The sequence below is a fragment of the Sinohyriopsis cumingii genome, chromosome 7 (assembly GCF_028554795.1).
Source record: "Sinohyriopsis cumingii isolate HCF-2022 chromosome 7, ASM2855479v2, whole genome shotgun sequence".
Classification (NCBI taxonomy): Eukaryota; Metazoa; Mollusca; class Bivalvia; order Unionida; family Unionidae; genus Sinohyriopsis; species Sinohyriopsis cumingii.
In genome coordinates, this window is record NC_142967.1 from 87,290,540 (window position 1) to 87,313,992 (window position 23,453).

General features: G+C 36.6%; 1 protein-coding gene across 2 annotated transcripts in view; it reads right to left on the reverse strand.

The window, feature by feature from the left end:
- Positions 1–660: 660 nt before the first annotated feature.
- LOC149795672 (interstitial collagenase-like) overlaps positions 661–23,453 on the reverse strand; it is a 157,594-nt gene continuing 134,801 nt past the window's right edge. Inside the window, exons 5-11 of one of the 2 annotated variants that reach the window (XM_089965510.1) lie at positions 14,764–14,906; positions 13,585–13,842; positions 12,425–12,529; positions 10,002–10,172; positions 6,789–6,931; positions 2,075–2,226; positions 661–1,263 (exon numbers count right to left, since the gene is read on the reverse strand). In XM_089965510.1, the coding sequence (XP_089821636.1) occupies positions 1,176–1,263; positions 2,075–2,226; positions 6,789–6,931; positions 10,002–10,172; positions 12,425–12,529; positions 13,585–13,842; positions 14,764–14,906 (1,060 nt within the window). In that variant the 3' untranslated portion in view covers positions 661–1,175. The remainder of the gene's footprint in view (positions 1,264–2,074; positions 2,227–6,788; positions 6,932–10,001; positions 10,173–12,424; positions 12,530–13,584; positions 13,843–14,763; positions 14,907–23,453) is intronic. The other variant, XM_089965511.1, reaches the window with a different exon arrangement.

Below are 23,453 nucleotides of genomic sequence, written 5' to 3' on the forward strand. Positions count from 1 at the left end.
ATACTTACACACACATTCATACTTACATACACATTCATATTTACACACACATTCATACTTACACACACATTCTTACTTACATACACATTCATATTTACACACACATTCATACATACATACACATTCATACTTACATACACATTCATATTTACACACACATTCATACTTACACACACACATACTTACACACACATTGATACTTACATACACATTCATACTCACACGCATATTCATACTAACACACACATTCATACTTACACACACATTCATACTTACATGCACATACATACATATACACACACACATACATGTATACATACATACAGTAAAAAGATGCTACCTACTTATCTACCTGCATATATTCACATGTACACACATACTTACATACACATTCATACTTACACACGCATTCCTACTTACACACACATTCATACTTACATGCACATTCATACTTACACATACATACATGTGCACGCACATGCACACATACATGCATACATACATACATGCATGCATACATATAAACACACACACACGCATACATACATACATACATTCATTCATACATACATACATACATACATACATACATACACACACACGCATACATACATGCATGCATGCATGCATGCATGCAGACAGACAGACAGACAGACAGACAGACAGACAGACATACATACATACATACATACATACATATATTACAGTTTAACGTGAGTGAAAATATTTGTACATTAATCGGTGATCATCGTTATGGATATGGTCTCGTCTTTAGAGCGCATTAAATTTCATGGAAGAAAAACTCATCACTGGTTCACAGTTGGACTTTTTATAACATGCTTGTCTTTGGTTGTGAAATTTGCAGGAGGACTTAATACAGTTTAGTTATACTTGTACAAACAGACAAATAACACTCGTATATTTGATTTTCTCCAGGATGTGAAAACGCTTTATTTTTCTCTAGAAGGTTCTACTTCCTTCTTTCATGCTGCGAGCGTCAAAAATGGCTTTGACGAGCATAGAAGAATCGTTGAATGGCAGTTTGTAAAATCCGAAATAAAACTTTATCCAAAAACTAATTACTGAGATGAGTCACATGATGGAATATCCAAATCATTTATTTGTAACTAAAGAGTCAGCGAAGGTGAAACAATTCATCTCCAGTTCTTCACTGTTCAGCAAACCCCTTTCATCCAAGGTGGAGGCATCGGCTTCGGATAACCTGGTAATATTTTGTATGTTCCGGGATCTGCTTTATAGTAACTGAAATATAATAGAACGAAGAGTGAACTATCTCAATGGAGATATGAGTTGAAGTTCTTTGCATATATGTACAACAGGTCTGGAATTTGACACCAAGGGAATAAAGGACGGAGTGGGATAGAGGGGGACGGAGTGGGGTAGAGGGAGACTGAGTGGGGCTGAGTGAGGCATCTGACAGATGGGGAAGAATAACAGTCAAGATAGCCACCGTGACATTACAGTCCGTTTCTTTCTTTCTTTCTTTCTTTCTCTCTTCGTGCTGTTCATTTATATGTGCCGTGATGTGATGTATGCAATATTTCATATTAGAAATTTCAATATTAATCTTAACTTATTTCAATAAAAAACAAAATATTCTATTATTTTTATTATTAAAACTTTCTATGAAGCAGTTTTGCCATCATCCACGTAAAAGGACATTAATACGAGGAGACAGAAGAAGGCCCGAAATTTACAACCAATTCGATCACACTTTAAATCAGTAGTCTCACACACGCGGCACGCGGGCCGCATGCAGCAGGTCAAGCCGTATCACGTGGCCTGCAAAATGATTGGCGTCACAAGGTGTCACACGATAACAAGGTTGGTGCGGCCCTTGGGCCATCCAAAATGCCCTCATGCGGCCCTCAGGGTGGTTTACGTTTGAGATCCCTGCTTTAAATGATTAAAGACGAGCGATAGAAATTCATTAGCATCATGGTGGAAACAATTACATTAACCAGTTAGGTAAGGTTTTAACGGAACAAATATATACAGCTTCAAATATACGGTGATTAAACATGTTGGACTATTGCATTTATCGTTTACTTACTTCTCTGCATGAATGATATATAGATATCCGTCCTTCCAGCGCGTTGCAGCTTTAGGGGCTTTGGGAAGGCCTTCCCAGTATTCCGTTGTGTTCCGTGGGTAACCAGTAGCAACCATGTCCAGCACGGGATTCCAAACGTAGAACTGGGTCGCCTATGTTGCAGATAAATAATATTAAAAAAACTCGGTTGTTAAGAATTCTGAAATAAGAAAGATTTTGTACATGCATAAAAATAAAAATTATCGAATGGTTAATTCAGATGCTGCGTCTGACATTAGCTATGTACTCTACAATAATCTATAAGTGCATAAAAACACGTGACCACCTACCTTATTAATGCATAAAGATAAACAAAGGCCACACCTACAGTTGAAAGGACACTTTCTGAACTACAGACTTTTCAGAGATGGATTTGTAGCCGTCTCCTATAGCTTAATACTGAAACACTACTATACGAACGTTATGGGTGAAATGCGATTACTTCTTTAAATGGAATTGAAAATTGCTGCAATTTCGGTAAAATAAACATTACAACACAAAAGTAATCTGAAATTCATTGGACAAAAAAAAATGAAGGAGCAAAGAAACATTGTGCTTAACTCAACATATTTTACAGAGGTGACAGAGAAAACGTTCGAAGTCTTATGAAAAGATAAAAGCTGAACACTGAAAAGGGAACTATAGATATTCTGCACCGATTAGTGAAAAAGCAACAAATTAAGCAACACAGTCTATTATTTTAGAGATGTCTGAGTAGCTCTTTTAGGAATCCTGTTAATTTGGTCAAAAGGTAAAATTGCTTCAACACCTCAATAAACAGTGCTAAAAGATGTCGGATTTACCGACGAACTATCCCTTAGAGCATAAGAAGAAATTCCAACCACGACTGTATCATGCAATTCAATACAAGGTACCCTTTAACAGACCGTTAGGTCTACTAATCTTTATAGGTAATACAAAACTCCAACTGACCTTTACAGGTAATACCTAACTCCAACTAACCTTTACAGGTAATACCTAACTCCAGCTAACCTTTACAGGTAATACCTAACTCCAAGTTAAACGAAACAGACAACCAAAAAGACATCATCAACACACCTTTTATCCAGCACTTCAATATGTCCTCACGTTTACGTAAGTAAAGGAGGGGAGAGAAATTCTAACTATTGCATTCGGTGATCATACATGATTCGTTTGTCTCACAGTCGTTTGTTTCAAGTTTGGTGTTCAAAAGTTTCAAAGTTCAAATTCACACTTCTTCTACATCAGTTGCTGAATCCTAGTGAGATTCGTTAATAATATTACTACAGGTTTAAAATTAACTGGCGCGATAAGTCGCACCTATCTCACCTGCTTAAGCATCACTGACAACAATGTTCACGTTTTAAAAAGTCACTTCCTCTATATTTGTTGTTGCATTCAACATAAGCTTTTAGATACTATTAATGTAAGTCCAAAGTTGATATGCTAGTAGACGTTCCTATCTTGACTTCTTAAACATCATGGTCATTTTTGGTCGACAATGTTGACGTCTGTGTTGACATCTGTGTTGACGTCTGTATTGACGTATGTGTTGACATCTGTGTTGACGTCTGTGTTGACATCTGTGTTGACGTCTGTATTGACGTATGTGTTGACATCTGTGTTGACATCTGTGTTGACGTCTGTTTTGACGTATGTGTTGACGTATGTGAGCAAGTTTATAAACTCAGATAAAAGGAGTCATATTGACAAGCATAACGGTCACTGTTGGCAGCCAACGTTGACGTTTTGTAATCCAGTTTAAGAAAGTTAGATAAAGGGGTTGTACTGACACACATAACGGTCACTGTTGGTTGCCAACGTTGACGTTTTGTAATCCAGTTTATGAAAGTCAGATAAAGGGGTTGTACTGACACACATAGAGATACAAATGAGATGTGGATCACTTGGTAAATTTACTTTACTGGTAATGTAAGATTCAGAAATATGTTCGCTTTGAGCATGAATATTCTAACAATGTTCAGCGTCGAGCATAGCGGATTACTTAGCTGTGACAGAAAGCTTTATGATTTGGACAATGAAACAAGGACTCGAATTAGTGTAACTTCATACTATCCGAGTCCGTGCTATTCGAGTCCGTGCTATCCGAGTCCGTGCTATTCGAGTTTTATTCTATACAATCTATCTCATCAGTAGCATCAACATGCTGGCAGGAAAAAGTACAAGCACATCAGAATCACACAGCCTATAGATGGCGGCGTTCTTCTTAGACGAGGTATGACTCCCGAATTTCACAATATCAATGCACATGCTTTGTGCACGTACCGAAAGCAAATTTTGCATAAATCAATTGATAATTTGCATACTTTGCATAAATCCAGTCTGAATAAAAACAGATCTCTGCTGTTATATACGAATATCTGACAGCGACCGGTTAAAAGGCATGTTATGGTAATCTATGTTATTACTTTAATCGCTAATGTTATCAACCAGTCAGACGAAGTCTTATATCATCGCGTTTGGAGACAGAGCATTGTGGATCTAGAGTATGAATGTGTACCGAACGATTTGATTCACTTTCGGATTTTTAAAGCTGCATTTCCACTGCCTATTTCAAAGGTCACCAGAACATGACCTTTAAGCGGTCGTCGTCAGATCTTCACGTAGGACAGCGGAGATCTGATTTTAATCAGATCGGCATAAATCAATTAATATTTGCTGATTTTCCATGCTGATTTTCAATAAATTAACTAATAGTCTGCTGAAGCTGTTTGCTTGGTAAATAAACGTACCCCCCCAACAATGCGCCATACGGCATGTCGTAAGAGGCTTCAAATGGAGGCAACCCGTTAATACCCGGAAGATTCCTTGATACTGTCCAGCTGAGAATGTCTTGGGCATTTTTAAATCTGTTTTCATCTTTGTGTTATATGCTTTTGACTGAAATACCTATACTGTATCCTGAACGGTTAGTAATGGTGTGTAGATGTGCCACAGAATCATATGCATTTATATCCTTGAAAGAAATATTAGAGAGCGTCCATTTAAGCAGTAAGTGTTGCTTGGGAAGACAGGGGTACGATATTTTGAGGAGAATGGTTCGAGCATGCAATCGGGAACAAAGTCCTTCACAACTATGAGACTAAAACGTAAGTCAAACTGTGATTGATTCTCAGCGTGCAAAGACGGTTAATACAATGCAACAGTTTGTACCTGAAACTCAAAGTTGTTCATTTTACCATACCGTTTTAAGCCTCTAATGTTTCATTAATACGAAAGCTGTAATCATTCTTACAGGTAAGTTGTATCCGTCGTACATGCTCTTCGTTGGAGGGGATTGATACCGATGTGCATTTGTAGCGAACGATTTCACTATAAGGAACAAATATTCTGATAATTTCAACGTATAGATACTATGTGCACAAAAATATGGAAATCGTCAAATATCACAACAGCTGTTAGTCTGCAGCAGGTAAGAGGCAAACTAGGTTAAATCCGTGCCGATTTTCCACATGACTGCCCGCCACCTTTCTGCATGAAAGCCTTGATGAATTAACGTCCTCCGCCATCCCTCCCCATCTCCTCTACCATTTTTACCACTACCCCCACCCATCATCCGCCTCGCGGGATGGGGATGTAGAGTAAACCCCAATGCATGTGAACGAGATAGCTAATGGAGGAAATGTTTCCGACCTGGTATGTGTCTTCTAAGGATGCGTCAGATGAAAAATGTATTGGACTTTTTAAAACAGTGCGGTTTATATAATCAAATCTGATTTACATAACCGTACCTTTTTGGTCTATCCAAGTATAAACTGGGTTTTTTGGTGGGGTTATTTTTATATACCTGAGGTTACTCGCTAATATATAGCCAGGACTATGCTGATGCGCCGTTAAACACTATATGTACATATTCTCAAGATGTGATTCGAATGTCTCATTTTAATTCCGATATTTTTCGTGAAAATATATATATATATATATATATATATATATATATATATATATATATATATATATATATATATATGACGCGTATTGTATCAGACATATTTAGCAGTGAAAATATCTTTTAAGTTTAGATATATTTTTAAGATATAAGAAATGAAAAGTGAAGGTACTTAAAACTTGATGCCATGAAAGAATTAGGTCAGCGTTAATTAGAAAGTCAGCTGTCAGGTCTGCCAACATTAATAAAATCAGATCTCCACTGTCTTACACGAAGATCTGACAGTGACTGCTTAGGGATCATGTTCTGGTGACCTTTGACTTAGCCAATGGAAATACAGCTTTCGGAAATTTGTGAGTGAATCAAATCTTTCGGATCACATTGATGCTCTTCAGTCATAGTATTCAGTCTCTCAAACGCGAAGATATAAGACTTTAATTGATTGGCTGATAAGATTCGTGGTTATGGTAATATCATGGATCACAAGAACATGACCTTTAGCGGTCGCTGTCAGATCTTCACGTAGACAGTGAATATCTCATTTGAATCAGACTGTGTCGTCTGCACTACTGGTCCCATCCTCTCATCTAAAACTAAGGTCCCTATTACCATTCTGTTTAAGTAGCCTTGCAAAATGCATTAGGAAGATTGTTGGTCGTTTTGATCTTTTATTGTGTGTGCATTTTTTTTAATCTCACGGGGGGGGGGGGGAAGGGAGAGAAATGGGGATATTACACACTTAGATTTGATATTTACTAAAATGCTAGAGCACAAAAATCTTACGCCAAAGATGAATAGTCTAGTTATGTCATACTGGTCCTTCACGAAAGCAGCTGACCTCGGTTTTTCCGGAAACACTCGTCCCACGATTACTTTCGGGTAACCTCGGTCCAGCTTGAACCTATTATATCGCCATACTGTATTGTCTGTTCAAAAGAAAATTACATAAATTAAAATTCTGAGTACTGTTAGTACGGATATTTTGTACAAATTAATGGAAATGCGTTATGACGCGCAATCGCAAATATATACGTTTTCCTAGTGCATTTCCAGTCCCAGCATACCGAATTGTTTCAAGTCTCAACGATGTGAAGGTACGTAAAACTTGATGCGAAGAAAGAATTAGGTCAGCGTTAATTAGAAAGTCAGCTGTCAGGTCTGCCAACATTAATAAAATCAGATCTCCACTGTCCTACGCGAAGATCTGACAGTGACTACTTAGGGGTCATGTTCTGGTGACCTTTGACTTAGCCAATGGAAATACAGCTCAGGACTCAGCTACCACTGTAAACGTATGCAAACAACATGATATTAAAAATGCAGTAGCTTTACATTTATGAATGCTCATCGTCAAACCTATACTTATCAGTATAGACACATATTTGATGACTAATATAGAAACATCCTTGATGACAGCTTCTATGTACAGAAAACTATATGAGCCTAGGAATTTTCCGGATATACATGACTTTGAAATATGTGTTTCAATTCCGCACCAGTGAGTTAGGTTTTAAACTAAATCTATAAATGGCCTGAAATCCCATCAATAAAAACACTATATTTTTGTCCTGTTATTACAAGAATAAGCTCTCAAAAGATTATTTTCGATATCAAATTCACTTTCCTTATCAACCAATCCTGGCCATACGAATCCATATATACGTTTTCTTAAATTTATATATTTATAATCTATATACTGACCTATTATTCCATATCATTAGTAGTGTGGGTCCTATAAACCAACACTGTAGGGACCCAGTAGCATTATTCCATATCATTAGTAGTGTGAGTCCTATAAACCTACATTGCAGGGACCCCGTAGCATTATTCCATATCACTAGTAGCGTGAGTCTTGTAACCCAACATTGCATGGACCTTTTGTATTATTCCATATCATTAGTAGTGTGAGTCCTATAAACCAACATTGAAGGGACCCTGTAGCATTATTCCATATCATTAATAGCATGAGTGCTATAAACCAACATTGAAGTGACCCCGCAGCATTATTCCATATCATTAGCAGCGTGAGTCCTATAACCTAATATTGCAGGGACCCCGTAGCATTATTCCGTATCATTAGTAGCGTGAGTCCTATAACCTTACATTGCAGGGACCCTGTAGCATTATTCCATATGCATTATTCCGTATCATTAGTAGCGTGAATCCTATATCCACCATTACAGTGATCCCGTAGCATAATGAATTGTCACAATGACAACGGAGGAACTAAAGAAGGTACAGCGTACAATGGAGGTTGGGGTCTCTGACTTAAGCTATACACCTTCCGTCGTTGTCGTTCTATTATATTCACTTTTATCTGAGAAATATTAAAGGAAGAAAATATTGGAAATGTCAGCTTAAATTTCTATTCTAGATTATGTAATTTTCAAAAATAAAGAACGATGTCTCGCTTTCTTAAAACTTCACAAGTTGTGTAAGCACCAAGCTCATTTGTTTTCCTCAGTAAGGTTTCTATAAAGTCAAATTAAAGGACAGTAATATAATTTTAAAACGAACAATAATCAGTCTATGAATTTACGCAGATTTAATACAATTATTATTAATATGCATGCATAATAAATGTTTCTAAAAACAGGAATAAATACAAATGCAGGGATACATTAGTATACATTTAATACATATACAATTCTGGGCTGACTTTCAGATCTTAGTGGTGAAGGTATTGCAAAAGTATGACTGGAAAGCTGTTCCACATAACTTGTTTCTGGCTATTTAACAAATATACAAATACTAGCGTTGAAGTTTGAAATGTTAGCTTGCATGAATACAATTTATTATGTTCAACCCTAAATACAATTGCTATCTGCACTCTTGTATTATGGTAATCTTTTTGGCTATTTCGTGGAAGGGAATCCTAGTTCGACGTAATTTATCAAGGCTGAATCCTCAGAATCAATATTGTCCAATAAAGAAAAGGGAAATATGTGTATTTTTAGTTGATCTTCACATGAAGAACCTGACAACAGTTATTTATTTATTTATTTATTTATTTATTTATTTATTTACTCGTTTGCTGTTAGAGAGCTCTTATTATGCCTCCTGTGTCTTAATCGTCGTCTTCTTAGTCGTCGTCGTCTTTGGCGTTGGTTTTTGCGTCAGCGCCAGCTTTGGCTTTAGCAAATATTTATCTTTCATGCTTAAGTCAACTTCTAAGATATACTGAGGACTAATATACCACTGTAACAAAAATAGGTCGCTGCGACCTACTTCTCACATTCTGGGGATCAAGTACTCGTTTAAGTCATCAGCCTAATGAAATACTGGACACAACAATAATACAACTGATTCTGCTCAGTCTTACATCATGAAAGAGTAATGTCTGTATATACAAGATCATAAAATCCACTACTTAACCTCAGGTCACAATCAGCATTGTTTTTAAAACAAAAGACTATTACCTGATGGAAAATTTAATTGTGGAAGGTTCCAAATGTTTGCAAGATAAAATCTTAGTTATAGTTAGAAGGCCAGTTACTAAATTTATAATATAAAATGTGGTAAACAACAGGTTGATCAGGCATGTCGTAGGGAATTTCCGACTGAGATAAACATGTTGTTTACAAGACCAAAATTATCAATGATTCAGGTCAGATAGAACATGAACTTCATTTTCGAAAGGGTCAAGTCCAAAATACAATTATCCATAAAATATAATGAATAAAAAATAATAAACAATGTAAATTAAATATACATGCCTTTTTCCCTTGGTGTTTGTTCAGTAATTAAGCTAGATATCAGCTTACCGTATCTCCCGAAAATAGAAAGCTGTTAGTGTAACCGTTATGAAACACTTGATTTGTCCTCATTATTACTCATTTTCAGTAGTGAGAAATTAAAACTCTTTTATTAGAAAAAAAATATAAAAAGGAAAGCATTGCTGATTTTGCTTCATTTCTTGTTTGTTTATTTACTGACTTATTTGTTTAGCATTCATATTTTACTATATATCTAAATTAGCTTACATACATTACATACTTTGAAATATGTACGTCCTTTCCTTTTCATGATTATACGCAACAGCATCGATCTCCTCTGGTCCCCCCTCGTAGACTGTGGCAATACTTTCTCGTTTCCTGGATACCTCACCGTCAGGTTCTATACGTCGAAGGTAGGAATGTTTAAATATGTAACCTCTCCCATCGGGGCCTAGTGAGAAATCGCCAAGAATTATAGCTAACTCTACCGCCTGACAGGTTCGGACAGGGACATATACAAGATAGCCCAAGAGAGAGAGAGAGAGAGAGAGAGACAGCGACAGAGAGACAAAGAGAGAGAGAGAGTTACATACATACATACATACATACATACATACATACATACTAAGTTTCATGGCAATCCATCAAAACTACGAAACTGCTTGGGCTTGTGTGCCGGATAGAAAGACGCACGTACGTATGGACGGACATGAAGATTATAATATACCTCCGTCTCTAGCGGCAGGCTATAAAATATTTTGACCTCACTGATACTGTTCTAAGGATATTCCTAGGGTGTGGGGATTGCGGCATAAAAATTCAACCTGTTTTGAAACACGATGTCGGAATGAAGATGACTTAGAGTACGATTTTGAGATGACTGTGATGAATCAGTCAACGAAACAAAGAAAACGCTTGAAATCATGTTACTAATGCGTAAGACCACTCAGGTTGCCTAGTGGTTAGAGCGTCCGCCTCTAATGCGGGTGGTCGTGGGTTCTAAACCCGGCCAAGTCTTTCCAAAGACTTACAAAAATGGTACTAACAGCTGTCTAGCTAGACGCTCAACATTAAGAGTTTAGTTTTAAGACTGGTCGGCCTGGTGTCAGGATAATGTGACTGGGTGGGACATCATACTACATGTCTGCAGCATGATGCTAGACATCACTGTAAACCGCCTCGCTGCAATATGACAGAAAGCTAGCTTTTTAAAGCTACATTAAAAATCCAAATCACACACACACAGTAATTCATAACGTTGCGCGTTAGTTTGATATACACATGGTAATCTGCCATTTCTTCATAATGAATAAAGTGAAACGCAAAGAAAAGTCACAGTTCATAGTTACAGAGCGTTATTTAAGTCGAACACTGACGAAGACAGTCGCAGAATCGTAACCTGCGAAATCTTGCAAGATTTAGATTATGGCACAGAGTAGAGCTGGAATAACTATATTAAGACCACACAACAGCATAGTCGCGTAACGTTACTGTGTACGACACAAGACGATACCAGTTTCGCCGGTTCTCTTAATCAGACGATTAAGAAGTTAGTACAACTCATAAACTAGATACACTAATTTCATATCATTTAACAGATATATTCAGAAAAGATGTGTTTAAAAAGAAACGGTTAGGTCAAAATATCTAAATATATGACTTAACTCCTGAGCAAGACTAGCCACAACCCCTTCCGGTTTCACATGAGCAAAGGCCCAAGACACTCTAATATCAAAATACAAACTACTACTTAGCTACGCTTGATTAAATGCATAATATTATAATCCTAAGTTAGCAGACGAAAACATATATGAGGGAAAAAAGTTTTGTACCGCCAAATAACTAGATATACATTAAGGTATTTAATAAGATGTCACTGTTTCATTTTTAATACTTGATTAGGCACAATGTCTAACAAGGACTATTGTCTGAATATATCTCCCCGTTTGTTTGTAGCCCCCTACCGATTTAAAACACAAAAAGCACAAATGAGATAAAAGATGCTCAGAACTTAATCAGTTCATGTATTGATTTATAATTTCAAACCTGATTATGCCCAGGGGGGACACTAACATCGTTATCGTCTGCGCGTTTCACTCCGAGCGGACGTTTTGAGTGTAAAAGACGACCATGATCGCCAGTCATTTCCAGTTCCTGCATAAGTCCATTTTCAGCGAAGAGGGGTATGCAGGACTACACAAATATGTACATGGAAAGGAAATATTATGCAGTCTGCTTCCGATATTTACAATGTCGAATCAAGGAAAGGGAAAGAATGACAACTACAAATTTTCATTTACCGTGGATTTAACAAGCGCTGTAATTTCTATGTTCATGTGTGAAATGATACGTAACCCTAAACTCTCAACATTACGGAATTATCCGGCACTTACCGAATTGGAATGAACTAAGTCACAATGTTGTCTGAGAAAAGGAAATTCGCCCACAGTGTACGCAAAATGGCGCCGTGTTAGTATGCAAAGTCCATTAAGTATGAAAGGCCAGAGAGTGCCATTGTTATGGCCACTCTGATCACAGTCAGGTTAGAAATTAAAAATCAATGAATGAACTAAGTTCTGTGCAGTTTTTATCACATTACAGATTTCCGTTATTGAAATAGGTAGGGGGTACAAAAAATCGGGAGGTGTATTGAGACTATTCCATGATATGCATTTAATAATGACAGCGATAGAGTGGAGTTACCTAAATCCATATCGTCCATGGATACTTTGCACACCTTGGGAGCAGGCGTCGTCGTGCTTGGCAAAAAAACATCCACCGGTGCTTCTCTCATATTTGGATTAGGTCCTGTGATGTAAAATTAATAAAAAGGCCCATCGATGATGTTTTTTTACACCTCCCCTTTTCTCAGATTACAGAATAAGGCACACGGTACTAATTGTGGGTGAAAATGGGAACCAGTCTGGAAATGGGCGTAGATAAAATAGAGCATATATGAGTTCGGCTGGCCAGGATTGGTTGATAATGAAAAATTCATTTTAGTAAAAATGAATATTTTGAGAACATTGTTTTATTGATGGAATTTCAATCCTTTAAGAGTCTTGAGTTTGGGACACTCATTACTGAAATTAGCACCTGACTCTTTGGTACAGAATTGAAAGCACATGTTTCAAACACATGTAGGTCCAGAAAATGATGAGGTTCATATCCTTTTCTCTACAGAGATTCTGTCATCCTGGATGCATCTAAGCTGATAAATATAGGTTTGATCATGAGCACTCAGAAATTTAAAGTTATTGAAAGTTTAATATCATGGTGTTTGCATAGGTTTACCATGGGAACTGAATCAGTACCGGGAGTCCAGAAAACTTTAACACGGTCCTCCATCTAAGAGTTATTTCCCTTCTCACAAGTTACCGAAAGCCACAACAATTCACGCTTTCGTTTTCTCTACGAGTTATCTCCCCTTCGCACAGACGACAGAAAACCATAACACAATTCATACAAAAAATATGTTAACGCGACAAAACAAATTTTATACCACTGAGCATAGGGAAATATTTCATCAAAAACACTGAATGACTTTCGAGATGCATCGATTTATATGGCCTGATCCTGTGTGTATATATGTACAAGTTACGAATAGGAGAAAATATTGAATTGCTTGCATGGCAAATGGTCTCTCGTATAAAAAACATTAATGTTTGCAACATTATGCTGAAATATGTGGTTAATATATAATACAGATAAACACATAAAGAAATATTATCACATTAAATAACTGCGTACATCCAAAATGCAGGGCAAGTAGTGCTGTGTCACTACATCAGGCAGTGATGACGTAACTTTACTCGGTAATAAATAAAAAGTAAGTAGAGCTACACTCACAGAGTTCTCCATACCATATAGTTTTTGAACCTGGTCTATATCAGAGGAAAGTAATCGAAGCCGAGGCTGTCCGAATGAGGGTGCCATGACAGACTCCACTTCCGGGCTGTGATGGAGACCGAGAGAGTGACCAACTTGGTGAACTGCCACCGCAAACAGATTTACTCCCTCTACTGGACTTTTGTCAAACGTCCAGGTTGCGTCATCATTCAAGTGGATATCACCAGATATCAGGTAAGGCCCGGGTCCGTATGCATGAGCAGCTTCCTGACCTGTCCATACATTGAATCATATAACTTCATAAATGAACATTGTTATATGGCGTGAGTGTATTGTGTAATTCCAAGATTGTTTATTTGTTTAAGGTTTTTCTCGTGACTGATTATCTGCTTGATCACATCAACACATACAAGGTTATATAGTGCCAAAACAGTTCGAGTACAACATCTTGTCCAGAGGAACATACCAAAGTGACCAGCCCTACTTGGTCTAGACAGGACCAGCAACGTACTGGACGCGAGTCCCGCACTGATGCTCATTTTTCATGAGTAAACCTTTTCAAAATGGTATTCAAAAGACAAACCATCTATGGAATAAATGCTTGAATGAGTCTGAGCTGTATTGTATTGAATTAAAAAAAGGTGGACTGTATATATCATCATATAAGTCGGATTCCACTGCAAAATGCATAAACCCAAATCTGCGGCTGCATAATGAATACATACATACATACATACATACATACATACATACATACATACATACATACATACTTGCTTGTTTTGTTTTATAAATTGAATGATTGACCAACAACAGATCAGCAATCATAGGAACAGTGAAGCAAGAAGATTTTTACTCTTACCGAACCTATAACTCTTTACCGACCCACACCCCGACCCCTACCCCGTGTTTACGATAGGTCGTACTGGCAATAAATGTCTTAACGGTATGGCGTACCTGGCCGTACCGTCTTATTTGCACCACTGCCTGGGAATCTCTCTCGACACTTTACAGTGTTGATGTGCCATTAATCCTATACATTCATCCTCTCGTCCACTATCTAGAAGCATTGCCTTTGCACCGAATCTCTACCCCGATAACAAACCCATCGGAACAGGCGAGTTTATATTTTGGACAAGAGAAATGTACATTAAACAATTCCTGATAAGCTCTGTTACATAGCGGGTACTAACCTTTCTCTTGGAATGAGTTGGTGACCCCATCTCCATGGTTACCTCGGACAAACTGTATCTCGATATCTGAAGTTTTTGAAGTGTAGATGATGCGAATGCCGGACACATTAGTCCATACCTCAAACGCATCTCTAAACGTTTTCCTACAATAAAACAATGTTGCTCTTTAAGTGTTAATCGCTTATAAATTGTAATCATTTGTATCCTTATATATCAATTTTCAAGCGTATAAATTGTAATCATCATTTGTATCGATATATATCAGTTTCAAGCGTATAAATTGTAATTATCATTTGTATCGATATATATCAATTTCAAGCGTATAAACTGTAACCATCCTTGGTATCGATATATATATATATCAACTTCAAAGGTTTAAATTGTAATCAACCTTTGTATCGATATATAACAATTTTAAAGGTATAAATTGTAACCATCCTTTGTATCGATATATATCAATTTCAAAGGTATGAATTGTAACCGTCCTTTGTATCGATACATATCCATTTCAGCATATAAATTGTAACCCTCCTTTATATCAGGATATATTAATTTCAAGCGTATAAATTGTAACCATTCTTTGCATCAATACATATGAATTTCAAGAGAAGTTCCGAAAAGGAAAAAAGTCACATGGTTATGAATACATTCAGCCAGCTGGTCCGGACACGTAAGAGTCAAGCAGGGGACTTAACAGAGATACGATTGTGTTTTGTTTGTTGTGTTTATTAAGTTCTTGTAAATCCCCCCAGCTTTTTTCCGAAAGAGTACAATTTTATTGCATTGTTTCAAGGATGCGATTACAACTGTTTCATTAACAGCATGTTGACGTGTATCACACTGGCGTGTTTTAAGTGGGCTTTAGATGCTACATGTCTTGAAAACTACACCAATAGTCCCTTTACTTAGTGACATCTAATTATTATTAGTGTTCATCCTTAGATGAGGAAAATAATCATCGTCATGGACATCACCACCATCGTAAACTTTATCTTCCGCATCATTAGTAAAATGTAATTCGTCTATTGTTATTTTGTCGCATTGGCTGCTTGAATGTAATACACTATAACATCCTCATTCAACAAGGAAAAGAAAATAGATGAGGAGGAGGACCATCATCATTGACAACACCACCATCGTAAACTTTATACATTAATTAGTATTGTTACAAGCCAGGGGTCCTTACTTGACCGAGCGGTTGTCAAACCCTGGCGCGATTCTCGCTAGAAGTCATAAGTTTACCGCAACTTTCCAAAGACTTCCATACAACTTCAGTTGTAAATTAGAAAGCACGATGTGTCCATTCTATACCTAAATTTTACTCTAATTAATGCAAGACGACAGATAAAACAACCTGCCAAATATATATCAACCGCACATCTGCATGGTTTATCTTCACCATGTTTCCGTACCGCCAGCCGTTCACGCCTTAGAAAATATACCAGTATCCCCTAGCACTGGGAACGATTTTAACTCCGCCACCTTAGGCCAGTCAAAGTATGCTTTCCATGCACATTTCGCCAATATAACTGCACCACATTTGCCTCCATGACGATATAAACGGTATCTGCCGGGTCCCTTCTTATTTATTCCTTTGTGTAATTTACCGGTTTCCTACCGTAAATACTGCCACTGAAGTCACACCACCAATGTACACCACTAGATTTTAATATGGACTATCTTACGACAGGGACATTCATTCGGTTTTGGCCAACATTCACTACTAGTGAACCATGGCATCATGGAAAATCACTAACACTTCACTCCGTGACGTTTGCTCTTAATAATTGACTAATTATTTCGGGCTAGGAATATTTCCATTGCGCCGAATTCCAATAATCACAAAAGTAATCACACAAATCTAAGAATTCCTTAAAACCGGTGTAGCAGGCCAAATTAACCCCTGCCCAGATTAAACCCGGGTAGAGTTTGGCCCAGGCCAGAGTATACTCCGGGTGATAAAGTGTCCTAGGCTAAACTATGCCCGGGGTGTAAAATAGCCTGGGCCAGATCATACCCCTTCAGGCCAGAATATGCCCCACTTGTATATTAAATTAATATTTGCTTATCGTTCTGGTCTTTACTTGTAGCAGGAATACATGAACAACAATCATCACCGCCTTTTCTGAGTTTATTGAGGTATGTTTTAGCTTCAGCTTAAAGAAATAAGAATACCATTGTGATTTAAAAACTAGAACATACTGATGGGAGTGTTGGAAATATAATAGTTAATCAATACAATTGGACTGGAAGAATGTGAGGTATATATTGTATCATGATTCTTGATTCCTTCTTCAAGTTTGCCACAAAAAGCTCAAATTGTTGTGCATTGACACTGCCACGACAGTGTACCACATGATTAACACCGTCTCTGGACATGAAGAGTATATATATATATATATATATATATATATATATATATATATATATATATATATATATATATATATATATATATATATATATATATATAATCTTATCTTGTATGTATATACCTTGACAGACTACGAGTACGACTAAAAACATGCCACTTAACTTAAAAGACAAAGCTGAATCCTCAATAAAATGTTGAAAATTAAGTAATTCTTGTGTATATCGCTCAACACTATTTATATCATGGGGGTATAATTTGGACTACGGGGTATGAATTGGCCTAGGCCATAATATACCCCAGGAGTATAAATTGGCCCAGGACATAATATACCCGGGTATAATCTAGGCTAGGCCGCTTTAACCCCAAGTATACTCCGGACTGGGGGTATACTATTGCCTGTTACACCGGGCGCTATAACCAAATGCGTATACTCCAAATTTATTACAGTATAATATACTTTGTCTATTATTTTGTCGTATACCCCAAACTGACTGCTTGACTTTATACTTTTCTATATTATTGTCGCATACCCCAAACTAACTGTTTGACTTCATACTTTTCTATATTATTGTCGTATACCCCAAACTGACTGCTTGACTTTATACTTTTCTATATTATTGTCGCATACCCCAAACTGCTTGACTTCATACTTTGTCTATTATTTTGTCGCATACCCCAAACTAACTGCTTGACTTCATACTTTTCTATATTATTGTCGCATACCCCAAACTGCTTGACTTCATACTTTTCTATATTATTGTCGCATACCTCAAACTGACTGCTTGACTTCATACTTTTCTATATTATTGTCGCATACCCCAAACTGCTTGACTTCATACTTTTCTATATTATTGTCGCATACCCCAAACTGACTGCTTGACTTCATACTTTTCTATATTATTGTCGCATACCCCAAACTGCTTGACTTCATACTTTTCTATATTATTGTCGCATACCCCAAACTGACTGCTTGACTTTATACTTTTCTATATTATTGTCGCATACCCCAAACTGCTTGACTTTATACTTTTCTATATTATTGTCGCATACCCCAAACTGACTGCTTGACTTTATACTTTTCTATATTATTGTCGCATACCCCAAACTGACTGCTTGACTTCATACTTTTCTATATTATTGTCGCATACCCCAAACTGACTGCTTGACTTCATACTTTTCTATATTATTGTCGCATACCCCAAACTGACTGCTTGACTTTATACTTTTCTATATTATTGTCGCATACCCCAAACTGACTGCTTGACTTTATACTTTTCTATATTATTGTCGCATACCCCAAACTGACTGCTTGACTTCATACTTTTCTATATTATTGTCGCATACCCCAAACTGCTTGACTTCATACTTTTCTATATTATTGTCGCATACCCCGAACTAACTGCTTGACTTCATACTTTTCTATATTATTGTCGCATACCCCAAACTGCTTGACTTTATACTTTTCTATATTATTGTCGCATACCCCAAACTGACTGCTTGACTTTATACTTTTCTATATTATTGTCGCATACCCCAAACTGACTGCTTGACTTCATACTTTTCTATATTATTGTCGCATACCCCAAACTGCTTGACTTCATACTTTTCTATATTATTGTCGCATACCCCGAACTAACTGCTTGACTTCATACTTTTCTATATTATTGTCGCATACCCCAAACTGCTTGACTTCATACTTTTCTATATTATTGTCGCATACCCCAAACTGCTTGACTTCATACTTTTCTATATTATTGTCGCATACCCCAAACTAACTGCTTGACTTCATACTTTTCTATATTATTGTCGCATACCCCAAACTGACTGCTTGACTTCATACTTTTCTATATTATTGTCGCATACCCCAAACTGACTGCTTGACTTTATACTTTTCTATATTATTGTCGCATACCCCAAACTGACTGCTTGACTTCATACTTTTCTATATTATTGTCGCATACCCCAAACTGACTGCTTGACTTTATACTTTTCTATATTATTGTCGCATACCCCAAACTGACTGCTTGACTTCATACTTTTCTATATTATTGTCGCATACCCCAAACTGACTGCTTGACTTCATACTTTTCTATATTATTGTCGTATACCCCAAACTGACTGCTTGACTTCATACTTTTCTATATTATTGTCGCATACCCCAAACTGACTGCTTGACTTCATACTTTTCTATATTATTGTCGCATACCCCAAACTGACTGCTTGACTTTATACTTTTCTATATTGTTGTCGCATACCCCAAACTGACTGCTTGACTTCATACTTTTCTATATTATTGTCGCATACCCCAAACTGACTGCTTGACTTTATACTTTTCTATATTATTGTCGCATACCCCAAACTGACTGCTTGACTTCATACTTTTCTATATTATTGTCGCATACCCCAAACTGCTTGACTTTATACTTTTCTATATTATTGTCGCATACCCCAAACTGCTTGACTTCATACTTTTCTATATTATTCTCGCATACCCCAAACTGCTTGACTTCATACTTTTCTACATTTTTGTCGCATACCCCAAACTAACTGCTTGACTTCATACTTTTCTATATTATTGTCGTATACCCCAAACTGCTTGACTTCATACTTTTCTATATTATTGTCGTATACCCCAAACTGACTGCTTGACTTCATACTTTTCTATATTATTGTCGCATACCCCAAACTGCTTGACTTCATACTTTTCTATATTATTGTCGCATACCCCAAAACTGACTGCTTGACTTTACACTTTTCTATATTATTGTCGCATACCCCAAACTAACTGCTTGACTTCATACTTTTCTATATTATTGTCGTATACCCCAAACTGACTGCTTGACTTTACACTTTTCTATATTATTGTCGCATACCCCAAACTAACTGCTTGACTTCATACTTTTCTATATTATTGTCGCATACCCCAAACTGACTGCTTGACTTCATACTTTTCTATATTATTGTCGCATACCCCAAAATAACTGCTTGACTTCATACTTTTCTATATTATTGTCGCATACCCCAAACTGACTGCTTGACTTTATACTTTTCTATATTATTGTCGCATACCCCAAACTAACTGCTTGACTTCATACTTTTCTATATTATTGTCGTATACCCCAAACTGACTGCTTGACTTCATACTTTTCTATATTATTGTCGCATACCCCAAACTGCTTGACTTCATACTTTTCTATATTATTGTCGCATACCCCAAACTGACTGCTTGACTTTACACTTTTCTATATTATTGTCGCATACCCCAAACTAACTGCTTGACTTCATACTTTTCTATATTATTGTCGCATACCCCAAACTGCTTGACTTTATACTTTTCTATATTATTGTCGCATACCCCAAACTGCTTGACTTTATACTTTTCTATATTATTGTCGCATACCCCAAACTGACTGCTTGACTTTACATTTTTCTATATTATTGTCGCATACCCCAAACTGACTGCTTGACTTCATACTTTTCTATATTATTGTCGCATACCCCAAACTGACTGCTTGACTTTATACTTTTCTATATTATTGTCGCATACCCCAAACTGCTTGACTTCATACTTTTCTATATTATTGTCGCATACCCCAAACTGACTGCTTGACTTTACACTTTTCTATATTATTGTCGCATACCCCAAACTGACTGCTTGACTTTATACTTTTCTATATTATTGTCGCATACCCCAAACTGACTGCTTGACTTTATACTTTTCTATATTATTGTCGCATACCCCAAACTGACTGCTTGACTTTATACCTTTCTATATTATTGTCGCATACCCCAAACTGCTTGACTTTATACTTTTCTATATTATTGTCGCATACCCCAAACTGACTGCTTGACTTTATACTTTTCTATATTATTGTCGTATACCCCAAACTGACTGCTTGACTTCATACTTTTCTATATTATTGTCGCATACCCCAAACTGACTGCTTGACTTCATACTTTTCTATATTATTGTCGCATACCCCAAACTGCTTGACTTCATACTTTTCTATATTATTGTCGCATACCCCAAACTAACTGCTTGACTTCATACTTTTCTATATTATTGTCGCATACCCGAAACTGACTGCTTGACTTTATACTTTTCTATATTATTGTCGCATACCCCAAACTGACTGCTTGACTTTATACGTTTCTATATTATTGTCGTATACCCCAAACTGACTGCTTGACTTCATACTTTTCTATATTATTGTCGCATACCCCAAACTAACTGCTTGACTTTATACTTTTCTATATTATTGTCGCATACCCCAAACTGACTGCTTGACTTTATACTTTTCTATATTATTGTCGCATACCCCAAACTAACTGCTTGACTTTATACTTTTCTATATTATTGTCGCATACCCCAAACTGACTGCTTGACTTCATACTTTTCTATATTATTGTCGCATACCCCAAACTGACTGCTTGACTTTATACTTTTCTATATTATTGTCGCATACCCCAAACTGACTGCTTGACTTTATACTTTTCTATATTATTGTCGCATACCCCAAACTGCTTGACTTTATACTTTTCTATATTATTGTCGCATACCCCAAACTGACTGCTTGACTTTATACTTTTCTATATTATTGTCGCATACCCCAAACTGCTTGACTTTATACTTTTCTATATTATTGTCGCATACCCCAAACTGACTGCTTGACTTTATACTTTTCTATATTATTGTCGTATACCCCAAACTGACTGCTTGACTTCATACTTTTCTATATTATTGTCGCATACCCCAAACTGACTGCTTGACTTTATACTTTTCTATATTATTGTCGCATACCCCAAACTGCTTGACTTCATACTTTTCTATATTATTGTCGCATACCCCAAACTAACTGCTTGACTTCATACTTTTCTATATTATTGTCGCATACCCCAAACTGACTGCTTGACTTTATACTTTTCTATATTATTGTCGCATACCCCAAACTGACTGCTTGACTTCATACTTTTCTATATTATTGTCGCATACCCCAAACTGCTTGACTTCATACTTTTGTATATTATTGTCGCATACCCCAAACTGACTGCTTGACTTTATACTTTTCTATATTATTGTCGCATACCCCAAACTGCTTGACTTCATACTTTTCTATATTATTGTCGTATACCCCAAACTGACTGCTTGACTTTATACTTTTCTATATTATTGTCGCATACCCCAAACTGCTTGACTTCATACTTTTCTATATTATTGTCGTATACCCCAAACTGACTGCTTGACTTTATACTTTTCTATATTATTGTCGTATACCCCAAACTGACTGCTTGACTTTATACTTTTCTATATTATTGTCGCATACCCCAAACTGACTGCTTGACTTTATACTTTTCTATATTATTGTCGCATACCCCAAACTGACTGCTTGACTTCATACTTTTCTATATTATTGTCGTATACCCCAAACTGACTGCTTGACTTTATACTTTTCTATATTATTGTCGCATACCCCAAACTGCTTGACTTCATACTTTTCTATATTATTGTCGTATACCCCAAACTGACTGCTTGACTTCATACTTTTCTATATTATTGTCGCATACCCCAAACTAACTGCTTGACTTCATACTTTTCTATATTATTGTCGCATACCCCAAACTGCTTGACTTCATACTTTTCTATATTATTGTCGCATACCCCAAACTGCTTGACTTCATACTTTTCTATATTATTGTCGCATACCCCAAACTAACTGCTTGACTTCATACTTTTCTATATTATTGTCGCATACCCCAAACTAACTGCTTGACTTCATACTTTTCTATATTATTGTCGCATACCCCAAACTGACTGCTTGACTTCATACTTTTCTATATTATTGTCGCATACCCCAAACTGACTGCTTGACTTCATACTTTTCTATATTATTGTCGCATACCCCAAACTGACTGCTTGACTTTATACTTTTCTATATTATTGTCGCATACCCCAAACTGACTGCTTGACTTCATACTTTTCTATATTATTGTCGCATACCCCAAACTGACTGCTTGACTTCATACTTTTCTATATTATTGTCGCATACCCCAAACTGACTGCTTGACTTCATACTTTTCTATATTATTGTCGCATACCCCAAACTGACTGCTTGACTTCATACTTTTCTATATTATTGTCGCATACCCCAAACTGACTGCTTGACTTCATACTTTTCTATATTATTGTCGCATACCCCAAACTGACTGCTTGACTTTATACTTTTCTATATTATTGTCGCATACCCCAAACTGACTGCTTGACTTCATACTTTTCTATATTATTGTCGTATACCCCAAACTGACTGCTTGACTTCAT